The sequence below is a fragment of the Aethalodelphis obliquidens genome, unplaced genomic scaffold (genome assembly GCF_003676395.1).
Source record: "Aethalodelphis obliquidens isolate GAN/ISIS:26980383/991018 unplaced genomic scaffold, ASM367639v1 scaffold104, whole genome shotgun sequence".
Lineage (NCBI taxonomy): Eukaryota > Metazoa > Chordata > Mammalia > Artiodactyla > Delphinidae > Aethalodelphis > Aethalodelphis obliquidens.
Window position 1 is genome coordinate 1,135,633 of NW_020838048.1, and position 14,978 is coordinate 1,150,610.

A 14,978-nucleotide genomic window follows, 5' to 3' on the forward strand; every position below is an offset into this window, starting at 1 on the left:
CCTTCATTTCCCTCTTCTTATAACAGTCATAGCCCAAGTTCCCTCTGGAGAACTAACTGCTCTCCAACCTCCAGCTGGAGGGTGAGGTGTGACCTAGCCTAAGTCAATGATCATTCCACTCCCAGACTACCGTGGTTGCCTGAGCGATGAGCATGTGACTGCATTAGAAGCAATGAAAAGCTGTGAGAATTTCCCAGAGGCTTCAGAGGGACAGGATACAGGGCCTGAGGCTTGTGCCGAGACTGAAGAAACCATTCCAAGCAATGGAGAGAAAGTAAAGGGCTCTCGTGACATCACTTGAGTCCTAGGTAAAGCTGCACCTGAAGCCACATCTGCTCTAGATTGTTCAGCTGTGTGAGCCCCCAAATTCCTTAAGCTGGTTTGAGCTTTTAGTTGAAAAGAAAGATATATCCTTGATGAGGCTTTGATACAACAGCTTGCTAACTTGTGTACTATTTCCTTCAAGTTGTACATCACATTTCTCCTCTATGTGGTTGTCAGAATGCTCTGATCAAGACACTTGATCCAAACCCCTTTTGATCAAAGCCGCTTACTTGCCTCCATCTGTATTTCTCATCTTCTCCCCTAGCAGTCATCCTCACACACCCGCGACCTCAGTGGCGCTGTGCTTCTCACTCTGACCTTTCCCCACCTCATTCCTTTAATTCGTTACATAAATATTTGGTGAGTGCTTACTGAGCGCCAGGCACGGGATGCTGGGATCCAGCGGCAAACCCAGCAGACCGGAATCCATGTCTCCTTGAAGCTGACAGTGAATATGGGGAGACTGGCATGAAACAAATGAACAGAAAACATAGCATGGATCCCATGGAGAAAGGGAAAGCAAAGAAGGGCAGTGACGAATCCTGGGCTGGGGGTGCAATTTAAATAGGACTGTCAGAGAAACTGACAATTTAGCAGATGAAGGAATTGGAGAAACTCATTCCGAGCAGAAGGAAGAAAGAATTAGCAAGATGTTGAATCAGGAGCAGTTTGGAGGCCAGTGAGGTTGGAACAGAGTGAGAGGAAGAAGGGAAGCGGTAGGAAGTATAGGTCAGGTAACCAAGGCCAGATGTCGTGCAGTCTTACTGCATGATAATGACTTCTGCTGTCAGTCTAAGCGGGTGGGGAGCCACCGGAAGTTTTGAGCAGAGGACTAACATGACTTGTCATCACTCTGGCTGCTGAGTTGCTAGGAGACTGTAGGGAAGCAAGGGGTGAAGCCAGGAGTGCAGATGGGGCTGTCGATACATCCAGAAGAGAGATGATGGGGGGCCGAGCCAGCACGGTGAGCGGATGAGAAATATCCGGATCCTGGAGACAGTAGACGATAGCATTAGCTAATTGACTGGATGGAGAGAGAGAAGGAAGAGGGAGAGGGAGTGGGAGAGGAAGAAGAAGAGAGAATGACTTCAACGTTTGGGGCCTAGGCACCGGGAAGGATGGGGTTGCTGGTAACTGATGTAGAGAAGCTGCAGGGCGAGGAGGGTCAAGGCTGGGGGTCAAGATTAGGGCTGTGGCTTTGGTGTAAGACTGAGAGGCCTGTGAGACATCCAAATGGAGGAAAGATCTAGTACGTGATTGGAAATAAAGATCTGGGGTTAAAGGGGAGTCCTGGGCTGAACATAGAGATTTGGGGGACACATACAGATGGTATTTAAAGCTCTGTGACCAAATGCAACGGCCTGGGAATGAGAATGGAAGGAGAAGAGAAGGGGCAGGACTTTTAGGTCCAGGCTGAGAGATTGTTCTCTTACTATATTGAATACATTAAATAAATAAAAAGACTGCTAATTTTGACAAACAACATGACCCAACAGATACACTTGATTACATCAGTTTTTCCAAAAGTAATATTCAAAGGGTGCAAATGAGAAGAGAGAGAGAGAACTCATTAAAAACAAAACGAACACCAAAGCAAAAAATAATATAGGCCAAAAATGTATATATTGAATTTTTTAAAAAGAATCTTCCATGAGCAAATTAGGAAGACTATTTCTATTTTTGTCCAGTTGGTTTAAAATTTCCTGTGCTTAGACATGTAATACAAAGTTTTGCTCCAAGCACCAATCCATCCCCACTAAGAATAAACAACTGGACTGCACGGCCTTCAGAGCGGTGCACACGTCACAATATTAGTTCTCTGAGAGTATATGGTGTGTCTAATGCTAACTTATCAACTCAGATACATTATTAGAATAGGTTAGAGGAAGGATCATTATTGGAAAATAACTTGCCATGAAGTTTTGCAGAAATAGCATCATTTCTGCAATTCAGAGTTTTTACTCATTCAGCCAGGCTTTATTCCCAACCAATTATAATTCCTGAGGCTTATTTTCTGGAGCGTATGTGACCTTTACTTGGTAACAAATGCAAATAGAAAGGGTCAGTGCTATAAACCTATCTACAGTTTCTTTTCGAAAGACTCACGACACCGTTTTGGCTTGGAGACACTATTTACAAATAAGTGAAAAAATAGAGCTTAAAAATGTGGACCCATGTGTTGCAGGAAGAGTAGATAATATTTTCCTATGCATTATGCAAGACTGACTACAGTGTACGTAATCCATTACTTTAATTAGCTTATTTATAGCCCACTTTGATTTAAGGCAGCTTCCAAAATTCATATGATAAAACCACATTTGTTTTTGTTTTTTAATAAAGGAATGGTTCCGAAAATTGGAACCAGTGGGAAAATGAAGGTAGAGAATTTGAAACGATGCCTGGAACTGACTTTTAATATTCATACTACAGCATCCAGTGCTGTCTTCCCAATAATTCCTGTCATCTCTGTCCACGTTTGCACATTTCATTTCCTATTATTTAATAAAAATTTCAAACTACTGGCTCAGTTCAATTGGATGAGCATTCATTTTCTATTAATTTAGATACTTAATAGAGAAACTAAAGTCAGGGGAATGAGCCGAATAGAAACACCAGCTTACAGTAAGTAAGAAGAAATATCCACGCAGGCCACTGACATACGCATTCCTTTTCAGTAATTAGGATGCTGTCGAAAGAATATCTGACCAAGAATCGATAGTTCCCGAGGTCGCGTTTTGGCTCTGCTGCTTATAATTAATATAAACTTGGACACGTCGACCAGCTTCTTTAGGATTCTATTCCTGAATCTGAAAATCCGGGCATATCCTATCTGTCCCCTTTGCCTTTATGGAGATGTTATGGGGATCAAAAGGGCTAACAAATTTGAAAGTACCTGACTAGTTGCAAAGGACTTTAGAATTACAGATTTTATTGGAAATAGACAAAATAATAAGTTAAACACTTAAAATAATAAAAGCAGATAACTTGGAGATGGTCAATGTTTGTTCTGAGATTTCTTTCTTGACTAACAGCCATTGATTTCCACCTTTTATCCTGTGTGCTTGCAAAGAAACATCATTCTTCTCTTTTGCCTAACACTTCTGGTGGGTAACTAAGTTATGGGATTTCCTCTCGATATGTCTCCGTTCTTGACCACCCCTTGATTTCTAGAGTTACAGTGTACGACCTCTTGGCCCCTCAACTGCAATGGTCTTGAAGCCAGACTCTGTGTAGCTTCTCCATTTTGGCTTTTTCTCCTGTGCCAGACCTCAAGTCTTTGGGCTGGTCACATCATCAGAAGGCAGGGATTATCTGACTTGACCACCTGGAACTGAGAGAGGGTCCTAAGGTTGCAGTTCTCTGTCAGCTGGCCTCCTTCACAGCTAGGCCAAGATCATATGAGCCAATTCTGGCCAAGGTACCCTAAGGGGGGGGGTCTTATAGAAGCTTCTGGAAAAGGTTCTCCTCCATATTGACAAGAGATGCAGGAGAGAAAACATCTCTCTTTGGGACTGGATGTGATAATGGCTGCACGAGGTGCTGGAAATGACTGTGGTCTCTTGCAGCTAAAGATGGCGGACCAGAGAGAGCCTAAGTGCGAGTGAGCCGCTAAAATCGTGCCCCCAGACTTCTTATTATGTGAGATAATAAATCCTGATGTTTGCCACCACCTATAGTTGATTGTTCTCCACCTTGCAGTTGAAACTCCTACCTGCATATCCACGCCCTTTCGCCCACTCACTCACTCACTCAATTTTATACGCTTCCAGAACACAGGGTAGGGTGCTGCCTTCTACGGAATGGATGCTGAATAAATGTTGCTGGAATGGCTACAAATAATAATAAAAAATAACCCAGAATTATTGGTCTTCATGGTGTATACTGGTTATGTTGCCTTTGTCTAGATGCTTCTCTCTACTTATAAGTAGTACCAATGTCAGGCTCCAACAAAATTTCCTTGCTACTCATTTCTAGAGTTGGAAGATAAATTTCCTTCCCCAACTGAGGCGCACCAGAATTTTTCTAACAAGTTCTTAAACTACTGTTTCCATTAACAGAAAAACTCTAAAAATGAAAAGTACGACTCAATAATCAAGATTTTTTTCTTCTGGAATTTTGTATATAGTGAAATGAAAACTAAGGCGTAGGATTGTGAAAAACACATTACTTTTTTTAATCAACCAATTCTGGACATTTAAATGAAGGAACCAAACCCATCCCAAAGGGCTTCTTCCCTTACAATTTATTGTTTCTAATCAAAATCTCTACTGCGTTTCATGGCACAGGGAGATCAGCTCGGTGCTCTGTGTCCACCTAGAGGGGTGGGATAGGGAGGGTGGGAGGGAGACACAAGAGGGAGGAGAAATGGGAATATATGTATATGTATAGCTGATTCACTTTGTTATACAGCAGAAACTAACAGAACATTGTAAAGCAATTATACTCCAATAAAGATGTTAAAAAAAATCTACTGTGTTTTAGTCAACTATTTAGTAACTTTAGATAATTTCTAACGGTACCATTTATGGTTGTTTTTATCTGGAGACTCAACTCCTTCGATTTTCATATATTCCTTCAAAGGATAATGCTATCTCAAAACTCAAAAGAACTTTGGACCGTCCTGCTTCAGAGAAAAAATGTAAACACTGCACACATGAAGGAATAAAACTGTCACAATTAAAATCCACCCTACCAAATTAAAAATGAAACCTTGAATGATTGCCTAGGGTATAACTGCTATGATGTATTTTATTCCATAAACCAGAGAGAGTGAAAAATGGTTTGACTTTTCTCCCTTTACCAAGTCACCATAACAAACCACTAAGGGCATCTGAAAGAGCACTTCCCAGGACCCGATCCTACTGTACTGTACTTGGGTAGGTGTTTCACACCAGTCCACCACTTGGCACTGAACCAAGAAGAATGCTTTGCATTTAAAACTCTAACAGTCCCCAGCAGAAGTAAATGTCATTGGAAGTCATGATGATATTTTTTTTGAGCTAACAAACACACCGAGAGAAATCACTGGCTATTTATGGGAGCAAAAGCTCACACATGCGCAGGCCCAGCCTAGAACTTTTGTGTAGCTCTGGGGTGGAGGGTGGCTTAATATTATATAAGGAGGTCTCAGTGCATTTAAAGGGCCAGAATGCGTTAAGTTCAAGAAATTTTTCTCACGTGCCTGACACATGCGAGGCAGCGTTTTTGGCAGTCGGGGCGCATTATTGAACAAATATAGTCGAAGAGCCCAGGACTCGTGGAGCTGTGATGGGGGATGACTCGAGGAAGGTGAAGAGCTGCTGCCCCTCTCCACCTGCGTGTGTCACCTACAGTGCAAGCATTCTGTCACTACAGACAGGGACAAGGTGAGCAGGCTCTCACAGCCATCTGCTGGCCTGGACATCAAGCGGGTCGGTGTTATGATCAGTCCAGAGGGATTAATGCTGTTGAAGGTCCCCTTTCCGCGCCATTTTCAAACTGGTTAAAATACTCTCCCCCGCCCACCCCCAGCCAAATGAATTCCATATCTGAGACGTCACATTAAAGCACCTCATCTTTTGTGAGGGGAGGCATCACACCGTAGAAATAATTCACTCAGTTGCCGCATCACTTAGGCGAACGACCCTGGCTTGCTCCTGGTGCAATGGTGGTACAGTTGCGAATGAGCTGATGATGGACATAATGACTAGCCGGACCCCTGGCACACAGACAGTGGTTATTTTAAAAGCAGTGGTTATATAAAAAGGGAAATGGAAATCGTATATAATTATCTGGATGGGGGTGGTCTCTTGTTCGATGCCCTGGATTACTGCTTGACTCCTTTTGACTTGGCACGTGAGAGAAGTTTTAAGAAAATGTAATTTGTGCCGGGAAAGAAGAGAACACAGAGCAAAGCCTGGCTTCTGAGCTTGGAGCCCTCATCACAGCCTCTGACCCTTGCTCCCAGTACTTCTCATTCGAAATTTCCCACGTGCGCTGTGCTGATCCCCAGCTCAGGCTGACCAATCAGCAGGGTGGGAACGCGCTGGCGTTCCCACGCCTCCACAGCAGGCACTTTCCATCAGCCCACAAGGGCGGTGCCTTCTCCTCTTTCCCTCTCTCCAAAAAAGAAGGCCTAGTAGTATCAGCCCTGAGACCGAGCTGACTGTTTTCTCCACTCCGCTCTGAAGCTCTTAGTAATTCTGAGAGCCACGATGCATTTTCTCTGGCATTTCCGACATCAATTACAGAAGCCACGACTTTCACAACAATTAATGTGTTCATGATTGAGTCGGTGAACGCTTTCTGCCTCATGGTGATAACACTGACCATTTCTACGTATGCATGATTCTTCTCTTTTATTTCCAGTGTTCCCAGAGAGAGCATCACTTTATGTTTTCCAATTTTTAGATAGTTGTTGATATCAGAAATGGACGGTCTGATTTACAGTTTGGGGGAATCTAAGGAGTATGGGCAGCAAACCCAAAACAAACAAACAAACAACAAAAATGCATTTTTCTCTAGCAATGCATTATCGCAGTGTGTTTTTGTAACAAATACTTACCGAGCACCCATTTCCTGCCAAGTACTTTCCGGGTGCTGTTGCTATCAGTGAATAAAACAAACAAAAATCCCTGCCTTCATAAAGTTTGCATTCTATTAGGTTTCAACAAGCATAATAAATAAATATACAGTGAGCTGAAGGTGATAAGCGCTAGAGCTAAAAGAAAGAGAAGAACAAAGGCTAGGAGTATATATGTGTGGGAGTAGGTCGCAGTGTTACACAGCGTGGTGAGGGTAGGTTTTACTGCGAAGGTGACACCGGGAGGTGCTTTGATAGGGCAGGCACCTGATCAATTTCTTACAATAATAGCAGTGATCTCTCTCTCTCTCTCTCTCTCTCTCTCTTTTTGGAGCCCCTAGTATATGTCAGTTCCTGTCCTAAGTGCCTTAGGATGTCATTTCTAATTCTCAAAATGATCCTGTAAAGCTTCATCTCATTTTTGTTTTCAACAGAAAAAATGAAGACTTAGGGAAGGTAAGCATAGGGCCAAGATCATGCAGCAAATACATGGCTGAGCAGAGATTTGAATTCTGGGAGCTGATTCCAAAGCTCACGGTCTTCCCACCATCTTGGGAGTTTCCCAAGATGTGGTTAGGAAACTATCAGAATGCCCTGGAGGTATTCATTAGAAAGTGCACCATTCTGAGCCCCAGCTCAGTGCTACTACGTTTGATTCTCTAGAGTGCAGCCCAGGAATCTGAACGTCTGACAAATTTTTCTTGCAACTGTTGCATGTTCAAGTTGGTGAACCGCGGTTATGATCTGCTGCCTTGGTCTCTTGCTAGAGTGATCATGATGGCTGTTATCATGACCTTTTTCCAGCTCTAGGATTTCTAACCCAGTGCCTGAAAAGCAAACAACCGGTAAAAAGACTGTCCTAGCCACACTCTCGAACTGTGTGTCAGCCTCTAAATGTGGTTATCTTTTCTGTATTATGGGACCAAGCCAGGTTCTTTTCTGTCCTTTCCCATTAACTCGGATACTGGCCACTTGGGAGAGGCAGTCCAACATGAGGAAATGAAGGACATTATAACACTCAGAACAAGCTTTGGGTCCCTGCCAGGCCTCTGTGGCATCAGTTCTTCAATGGAATCGCTGCTTCTAGGATGCATTCTGCCTTCAAGGACAAACTCACAGCCACCTTTTCTAACAAGTTTCCCTTTCTGATGCCAATGGGAAGCGATGCCTCCCTCTCTGAGCTTGTAAACCCTTCCAAGGACTGTGAAACAGCACAATTGCTAACCTTTAACCATCAGGTCCTGTCTAGCTTCATCCTTCCTTGTTTGGAATTACTGTGCTAATTCTGAAAGCTTCTTAAAACAAAACAAAATGAAACAGCTATCTACATGATTGAATTTTTGTCCATCCACACAGACCCACTTTGCCAACCAGCCACCAGCTTTGGTATAACAAATTAGACTCTGAAATGCCAAATATGCCGAAAGAATCTACAAAGTGATGTGATTAATTAAAAAAAAGAGATGAAGCTAGGTCTAGGGCATAGAACCATGCAGACTTTAGAACTAGAAGGGATCTTGGTTACCATTCTAACCTAGTCCTTTGATAACTAAAGAAATGGAAATCTAAGAAGATGAGGTCACACAGCTAATGTATAGTAAAGATAGGACTATAGCAAGGTTTTCTGGTTCCAGAGCCAGTTTTCTTTTCTTCTTTTTTTTTTTTTTGCGGTACGCGGGCCTCTCACTGTTGTGGCCTCTCCCGTTGCGGAGCACAGGCTCCGGACGCGCAGGCTCAGCGGCCATGGCTCACGGGCCCAGCCGCTCCGCGGCATGTGGGATCTTCCCGGACCGGGGTGCGAACCCGCGTCCCCTACATCGGCAGGCGGACTCTCAACCACTGCGCCACCAGGGAAGCCCCCAGTTTTCTTTTTATTGACACAGGCTTGGGATCTTTGTCCTACCTCTCCTCCTACTTCCTTGTCCCTTTCCTCAACACATAATTCTCATAATCTGTCTAAGGAGATCAAGAATGCTTACGTTAATGGTTAACTTACTCTGAAAAAGGTATCCTTAATTCCTCCATGCCTAAACCTTTTCACAAGTATAAGGAGTAAGGATTAGTAATATGGAAATCATACGTCACAGAGCTACCACTGAGTCATTCATTAATTCGACCAATATTTCTTGTGTTTCTACCATGTACCAGGCATAGGGGTAATGCAGTAAAGAAAGTTAGGTGGGGCTTCCCTGGTGGCGCAGTGGTTGAGAATCTGCCTGCCGATGCAGGGGACACGGGTTCGAGCCCTGGTCTGGGAGGATCCCACATGCCGCGGAGCAACTGGGCCCGTGAGCCACAATTACTGAACCTGCGCATCTGGAGCCTGTGCTCTGCAACAAGAGAGGCCGCGATAGTGAGAGGCCCGTGCACCGCGACGAAGAGGGGCCCCCGCTCGCCACAACTAGAGAAAGCCCTCGCACAGAAACAAAGACCCAACACAGCGAGAAAGAGAGAAAGAGAGAAAGAGAGAAAGAGAGAAAGAGAGAAAGAGAGAAAGAGAGAAAGAGAGAAAGAAAGAAAGAAAAAGAAAGTTAGGTGGAAATGAGCAAAAATTCACCCTGTCAGGGAGCTCGCATTCTAATGGGGAAACACAAACAAGAGAAATTAGTAAAACCCTTATTGGTAATGGTAACTGCTAAGAAGAAGAGGCAGGGAAAGGGAATAGGAAGTGAGGATGTGTGTGTATGGTGGTGGTGTGGTAGGGGGCTGGATTTTAGACAAGGTGACCAGGGAAGGCCTCGCTGACAAGTATAGATCACAACTGGGGAACACAAATAAGCTATTACCCAAGAGAATCTCGGTGTCGGTCTCTACAGGGAATGGCAAACAAAAGATCAGATGTGGAAAACGCTGGAAAAGATGGAGTATTGATGTTCTTCTGCTGTTCTTAATAATCCAGGCAGCAGGAACTGGAAGGAGAGGAATGGCACAGCTCAAACGGCAGCAACTGGACTTTCAAGGAGGCCAGGAAGAGATGCGTTAGTGTCTGAGGTGGAAAGAAACGCCTGATGGTTTGGTTTCACGTAAAGAACTCTGCTTAGAATACAGAATTTAGAGAATGCAATTAAGATTGACAAGACGTATTATTTTGTCTTAAAAAAGAATCTAGAGAGCATGTAGTATGCCAAGACTACTTGGCAAGATGATACACGACTTAAAACTTGATGAAAATGTTGAAAAATTCAGACATCTGATTCATCCAAATATGTAATTAATCACGAGGATTGTGGCTGAAGGGTGAAATTTATATAGAGTTCATGAAAATTTCCACTTTTTTTTGAGAGCTTACTGCATGCAACACATGGGCAGTGCCTCGGATACTCAAAGAGGAGCAGGACACCATTCTACCTCAGTGAACTTTTCATTGTGGAAACCCATTTTCACTTCCTCCTGGGCGTCCAGCAGGAATACATTTCTCAGCTTCCCTTGCAGTTAAGTGTGGCTTGTGGCAGAGCTCTGGCCAATGGGATTGGAGTGGGCACTATGGATGTCCCTTTTGGTTCGGCCCATAATGGCCTAGGGGATTGAGGAGTCACAATATGCAAGGAGCTGGGGTCCCTAAATCGCCACCTGGAACGCTGTCCGCTAAACATCTGATTAAACTTTATGTGAATAAGATACTTATGTCTGTTGTGCTGAAGTACTAAGATCTGAGCCAACTTGTGTTGCCCAGCTAATACAATTATTAATTAACATTTGCATAGAACTTTGCAGTTTGCAGAATGCTTTTGCATATCAAATGATTCTGGGAACCACCCCAGGAAACGGGTCAGATTTTAATTTTTTCCCATTTCACAAAAGCTGAAATTGATGCTTATGGAATATTGAATTACTTGGTCATGATCACAAAGGTGAGACAGAGAGGGCAAATATTCGAAACTACTGGCTCTCAAATGCACAAAGAATAACTGATATAAGACAAGGATGGAAATAAATCTAATGCAAGGCATTTGATAAATATAGATAAAATATTAAGGAAATTGAAAAGAGGGAACTACCATACTTGGTTGAAGAAGCCACAAAAGGCTCTAGTGGAATAGGTAAGATTTATGGCGAGCATTTGTAAATTCAAAAGAGAAACGGAAGAAGAATCATGGAGAAAGTTCCTGTAAATTTTGACATGCAGTACGAGTGGTGAATAGACGTAGAAGAGAGTTGGCATTTGTTCTAATGATCCGAGGGAAGTTGGAGCAAGCAATGCAGTTTTTTGAAGGAAAACAGGAACTGGTAATTCAATACAAATCAAAAAAGTATTTACTGAGTGCCTGTCAGATGGAGGGCCTTCCAAAAGTGTACAGAGGATACAGAGAGGAGATAACAAGGGCACAGCCTGTGTTTTAAACACGCTTATGATCTACTAGGGGAAATAGTCAAAAATGACTTCAACACAATGTTGGATACGGTAAACATCAATAGGAACAGTAACAGGGTTCAAGGGACAGAGAAGTGACACGGCAAGGTGACGCAAGAAGGACAAAGGAAAGACAGGTAAAGCTTCGTGCAGGACACAAAACGTCCAGATTGACCTTGGAGGAGGTGCTACTGCTGAGGATGGTTAGAAATACATGAATTCACGAGGGCCACGTAGAGTTCCAAAAAGAAGAGTTTTATCAGTTTGGGGGGCAAGGACACTGCTATACAAAGAATTAAATGATTCCAAAACATGACCATTGTTTAGGGGACAACAAAATGAAATGTATAATTTGGATATGTTTGTTTAAACATGGAATCACAAACTTACAGTGACATCATAGGTATGTAAATCTCTATTAACTGCCTGGCTTCCAGTGAATTCAGCTAATGACCAGCACTATGGACCTAAGTTGTGCTGTGCCTGAGTTTCCTTATGCCACCACGAGGCAATCAACAGGCAGTTGACTGAGATGTCTTGCCAAAGAAGGGCCACTTACCATGAACAGGGCTTCATAATTTTCAATCATTTTCTGCACCACGGCAATGATGGCTGTGCTCTCTTCAGCCCGGGCTGAACTCTGGACCGAGAATTCCTTGTCTGACGACTTCTGCTTGTGCAGCAGGTTGGGTCCAAATATGGTGGCCAAGTTTAGAGATGTCATTTTGTTCCCAGTGACCTACAGAAGCAGAGGACACAAGGACTGTTGTGATTTTTGCTTTTCAAAATGCCAGGTGGTTCAATAATCAATATAACCCTTTGACTTTCTCTCTTTTTTTTTTCTGCAAGGGCTACATCATCTCTGTCAGAATCCATGAAAAGCATCATCATTTTCCTTTTGCTTCATATCTTGAATTGAAGCTCAAAGCTCAGTGCTCATCTCAATAGCATACTGAGTAAAATTTTATAACTGTTACTTTTGTGAAACTGGTACTATATAAAATTTCTATCCTGTCTGCTCTTCAAAAATATTGATGTCCATCCATCCAACTGACCATCTTATCCATCCCCCTGTCTATCCTTCATCCATCAACCCATCACCTCTCTATTAATCCATCCACTCGGCACCTACCATAGGCTAGGCATTTTTCATGGATTCTGATTATTCTAGAGTTTTTCCAACAATGATCACAAACCAGCCCTTATTTTAAAGGGTTCACGTTCTAGAGGATAAAGAAAATGATCAATTACAAGCATTGAGTACAAAGTATGAAACTATCAACTCTGGAGGCCCCAGGGACACTCCAAAGAGGTGGCAATATTTGCACAAAACCCTGAAGGAGAGTAGAGTTTGCTGGGCTGAAAAGCAGAGGAGCTGGCGCAGCGGGCACCTTCACAGTGGTGAGAACACGATATGCAAAGACAGAAACATGTAAGCTACGCCAAGGCCTGCCAGGAAACTCAGCATGGCAGAAGGTCTTGCAGGAAAGGCTGGCGAGGGCCAGGTGAAAGTCATTGTTACATGTCCCCTGTGGGGCAGAACTACTCCTGGTTGAGAACCACTGGTCTAGGCCAATTTTTATCTCTTGTTGAAATGAGTTGAAAATCTACGAGTGCCCAGAAAGGCGTGGGGACTGTGGCTGCTTGGTGAGGATCCTTCGCCTGGGACGACCTGCACAGCCTTCAAGAGGCAGCTGGATACACAGCATAAAATTCCTGACCCACAGGTGAGACGAAGCCTCCTGAGTCCCGACCTTGCCCCGTGGAGCCCTGAGCTGGTGGCTACCCAGCCCTGCATGGCACATGGGGTGTGTTATTTTTAGAAGGCGAGGCTGTGTTCAGGTTTGCTGCCAAGTGAAATGATTTCATGTGGTAAACACTGGGAATTTTCGAGAAAGTGCCCTTAATGTACGACTGTTCAGTTACGTTTTTCCTTTGTTTCATTTCACTGATACAAACCTTGACAAGTTTGCATGTTATTTTTCATTTCTCTTCCTGGAACTTCATGGCTGAGGATAGAATCAAATATGCACCATTTTCAAATTCATCCCTTTAGAACTCAGAGGCATTTGGAGAGCTTCCCCTTCCCCTCTTAAAGGAATATCAGGGCTTTCTCATTTTTTTAAAAAAACATGATCAAATGGAAGATTCTGTTTTCTTTGAAAAGCATGTTTAGTACAAGGACAGTCCAGAACACCGCTTCCGCTCTCCTTCTCCTGTTGCTATTCCGGGAATGCAATACAATCCCTCCGTAAAACTGCACAGAGACGCCAGCTGCAGACCACGCTGCTGTGGTGTGTTAACACCTTTTTGCTTCATTTTGGTTTTATTTTATTGTTTTTTAATCTGGAAAGGAGACTTGCTCACAGACGGCTTCTACCCTTACCCCTCAGGTTTCAGCATATCTATCATCTATCATCTATCTATCTGTCTATCTATCATCTCTCTATCTATCATCTATCTCTATGACTGCCCAAGAGCACACAACACAATGTGTACTTGGGCTTGGTTCATTATTTAATTGTCAGCCAGTGTTATGTTTCCAAACGTTATCAGGAAAACATTTATCTCTACTAAATAAGCATCCTAGATCATTTTTGATCCGAATATGAAGAGCTCACATTTATTGATATTAAAAGTTTAGCATGTAGATGGGGGAGGGACAGATTGGGAATTTGAGACTAGCAGATGCAAACGATTATACAGGGAATGGATAAACAACAAGGTTCTACTGTAGAGCACAGGGAACCATATTTAATGTCCTGGGATAAGCCATAATGGAAAAGAATATGAAAAAGAATATATACGTATATATACACATATATAACTGAAATTAACACAACATTGTAAACGAGCTATACTTCAATAAAATAAAATTTTTTTTTAAAGTTTAGCATGTAGAGTCACTGGGCTAGAGGCTTTCCACAGGCTGTCTCAATTCCCTCTCACTATATGCTTCCGAAGCCGCTGCTGCTGTCGTCCTTACTTTACAGACGAGGGAAGTGGTGCCCAGAGCCGGGCTCCAGGCAGCCCCCCGCCGCTCACTCGTGCTGGCAGAGCCGGCATAGCGGGGATGTGGGAAAACTGGCTCCAAAGCCGGGCCGGCACCAGGGTGAGGGGAGGCACGGGTCCTGCTACAGTTCCAAAGCCGAACTCCCACTCGTTAGAGGCATGCACCTCAACAAAGGTCAGTAATCCCGGCCTTGTGTCAGTGGTTCATAACTTCTTTTTTGCCTCATAGACTCTTTGAAGAACTGGAGGCCAGCTATGGACTCTCTCTCCAAAAAAAGTGTACATTCACACCACATATTCCATGCCATGCTGGGGGGTTCTTAGACACCCTGAAAAACCACTGCTCAAGAGGTTTCAATGATGTCCCTGCAACAGTCTTTCTAGAGGAAATGAAACCTTTCTTACATTTGGGAATTTCTCTTTTCCCCTAAGGAGCAAAGCAAATAGCAAACTTAAAAAAAAAATTTAAAAAAAAAGGAATAAAACAAACCAAACACAAGATAGCAAAAGCAGTCAATAAAATACCACTATTTTCCCCTCCAAAGGCACTCATTGACCAGCCAATAATTTTTCTCAATGTCTTTCTTTTAGACATCTTTAAGTTAGTGATGCATTGAAGTTTAAGCACCTATTAGAAAAGAAATATTACATTCATTTTATAGAGGAGGAATCTCAGACCTTCCCCTACCCCAACTCTGTTTTCCTTCCTCTTCCTCTATTTTACAAAAA

The 14,978-nt window shown here is 43.1% G+C and overlaps 1 protein-coding gene across 2 annotated transcripts in view; it reads right to left on the reverse strand.

Annotated features, from left to right (window-relative positions):
* ARHGAP6 (Rho GTPase activating protein 6) overlaps positions 1-14,978 on the reverse strand; it is a 487,363-nt gene that overhangs the window by 18,368 nt on the left and 454,017 nt on the right. For both annotated transcript variants that reach the window (XM_027096555.1, XM_027096556.1), the window contains exon 9: positions 11,797-11,976. In XM_027096555.1, the coding sequence (XP_026952356.1) occupies positions 11,797-11,976 (180 nt within the window). The remainder of the gene's footprint in view (positions 1-11,796; positions 11,977-14,978) is intronic.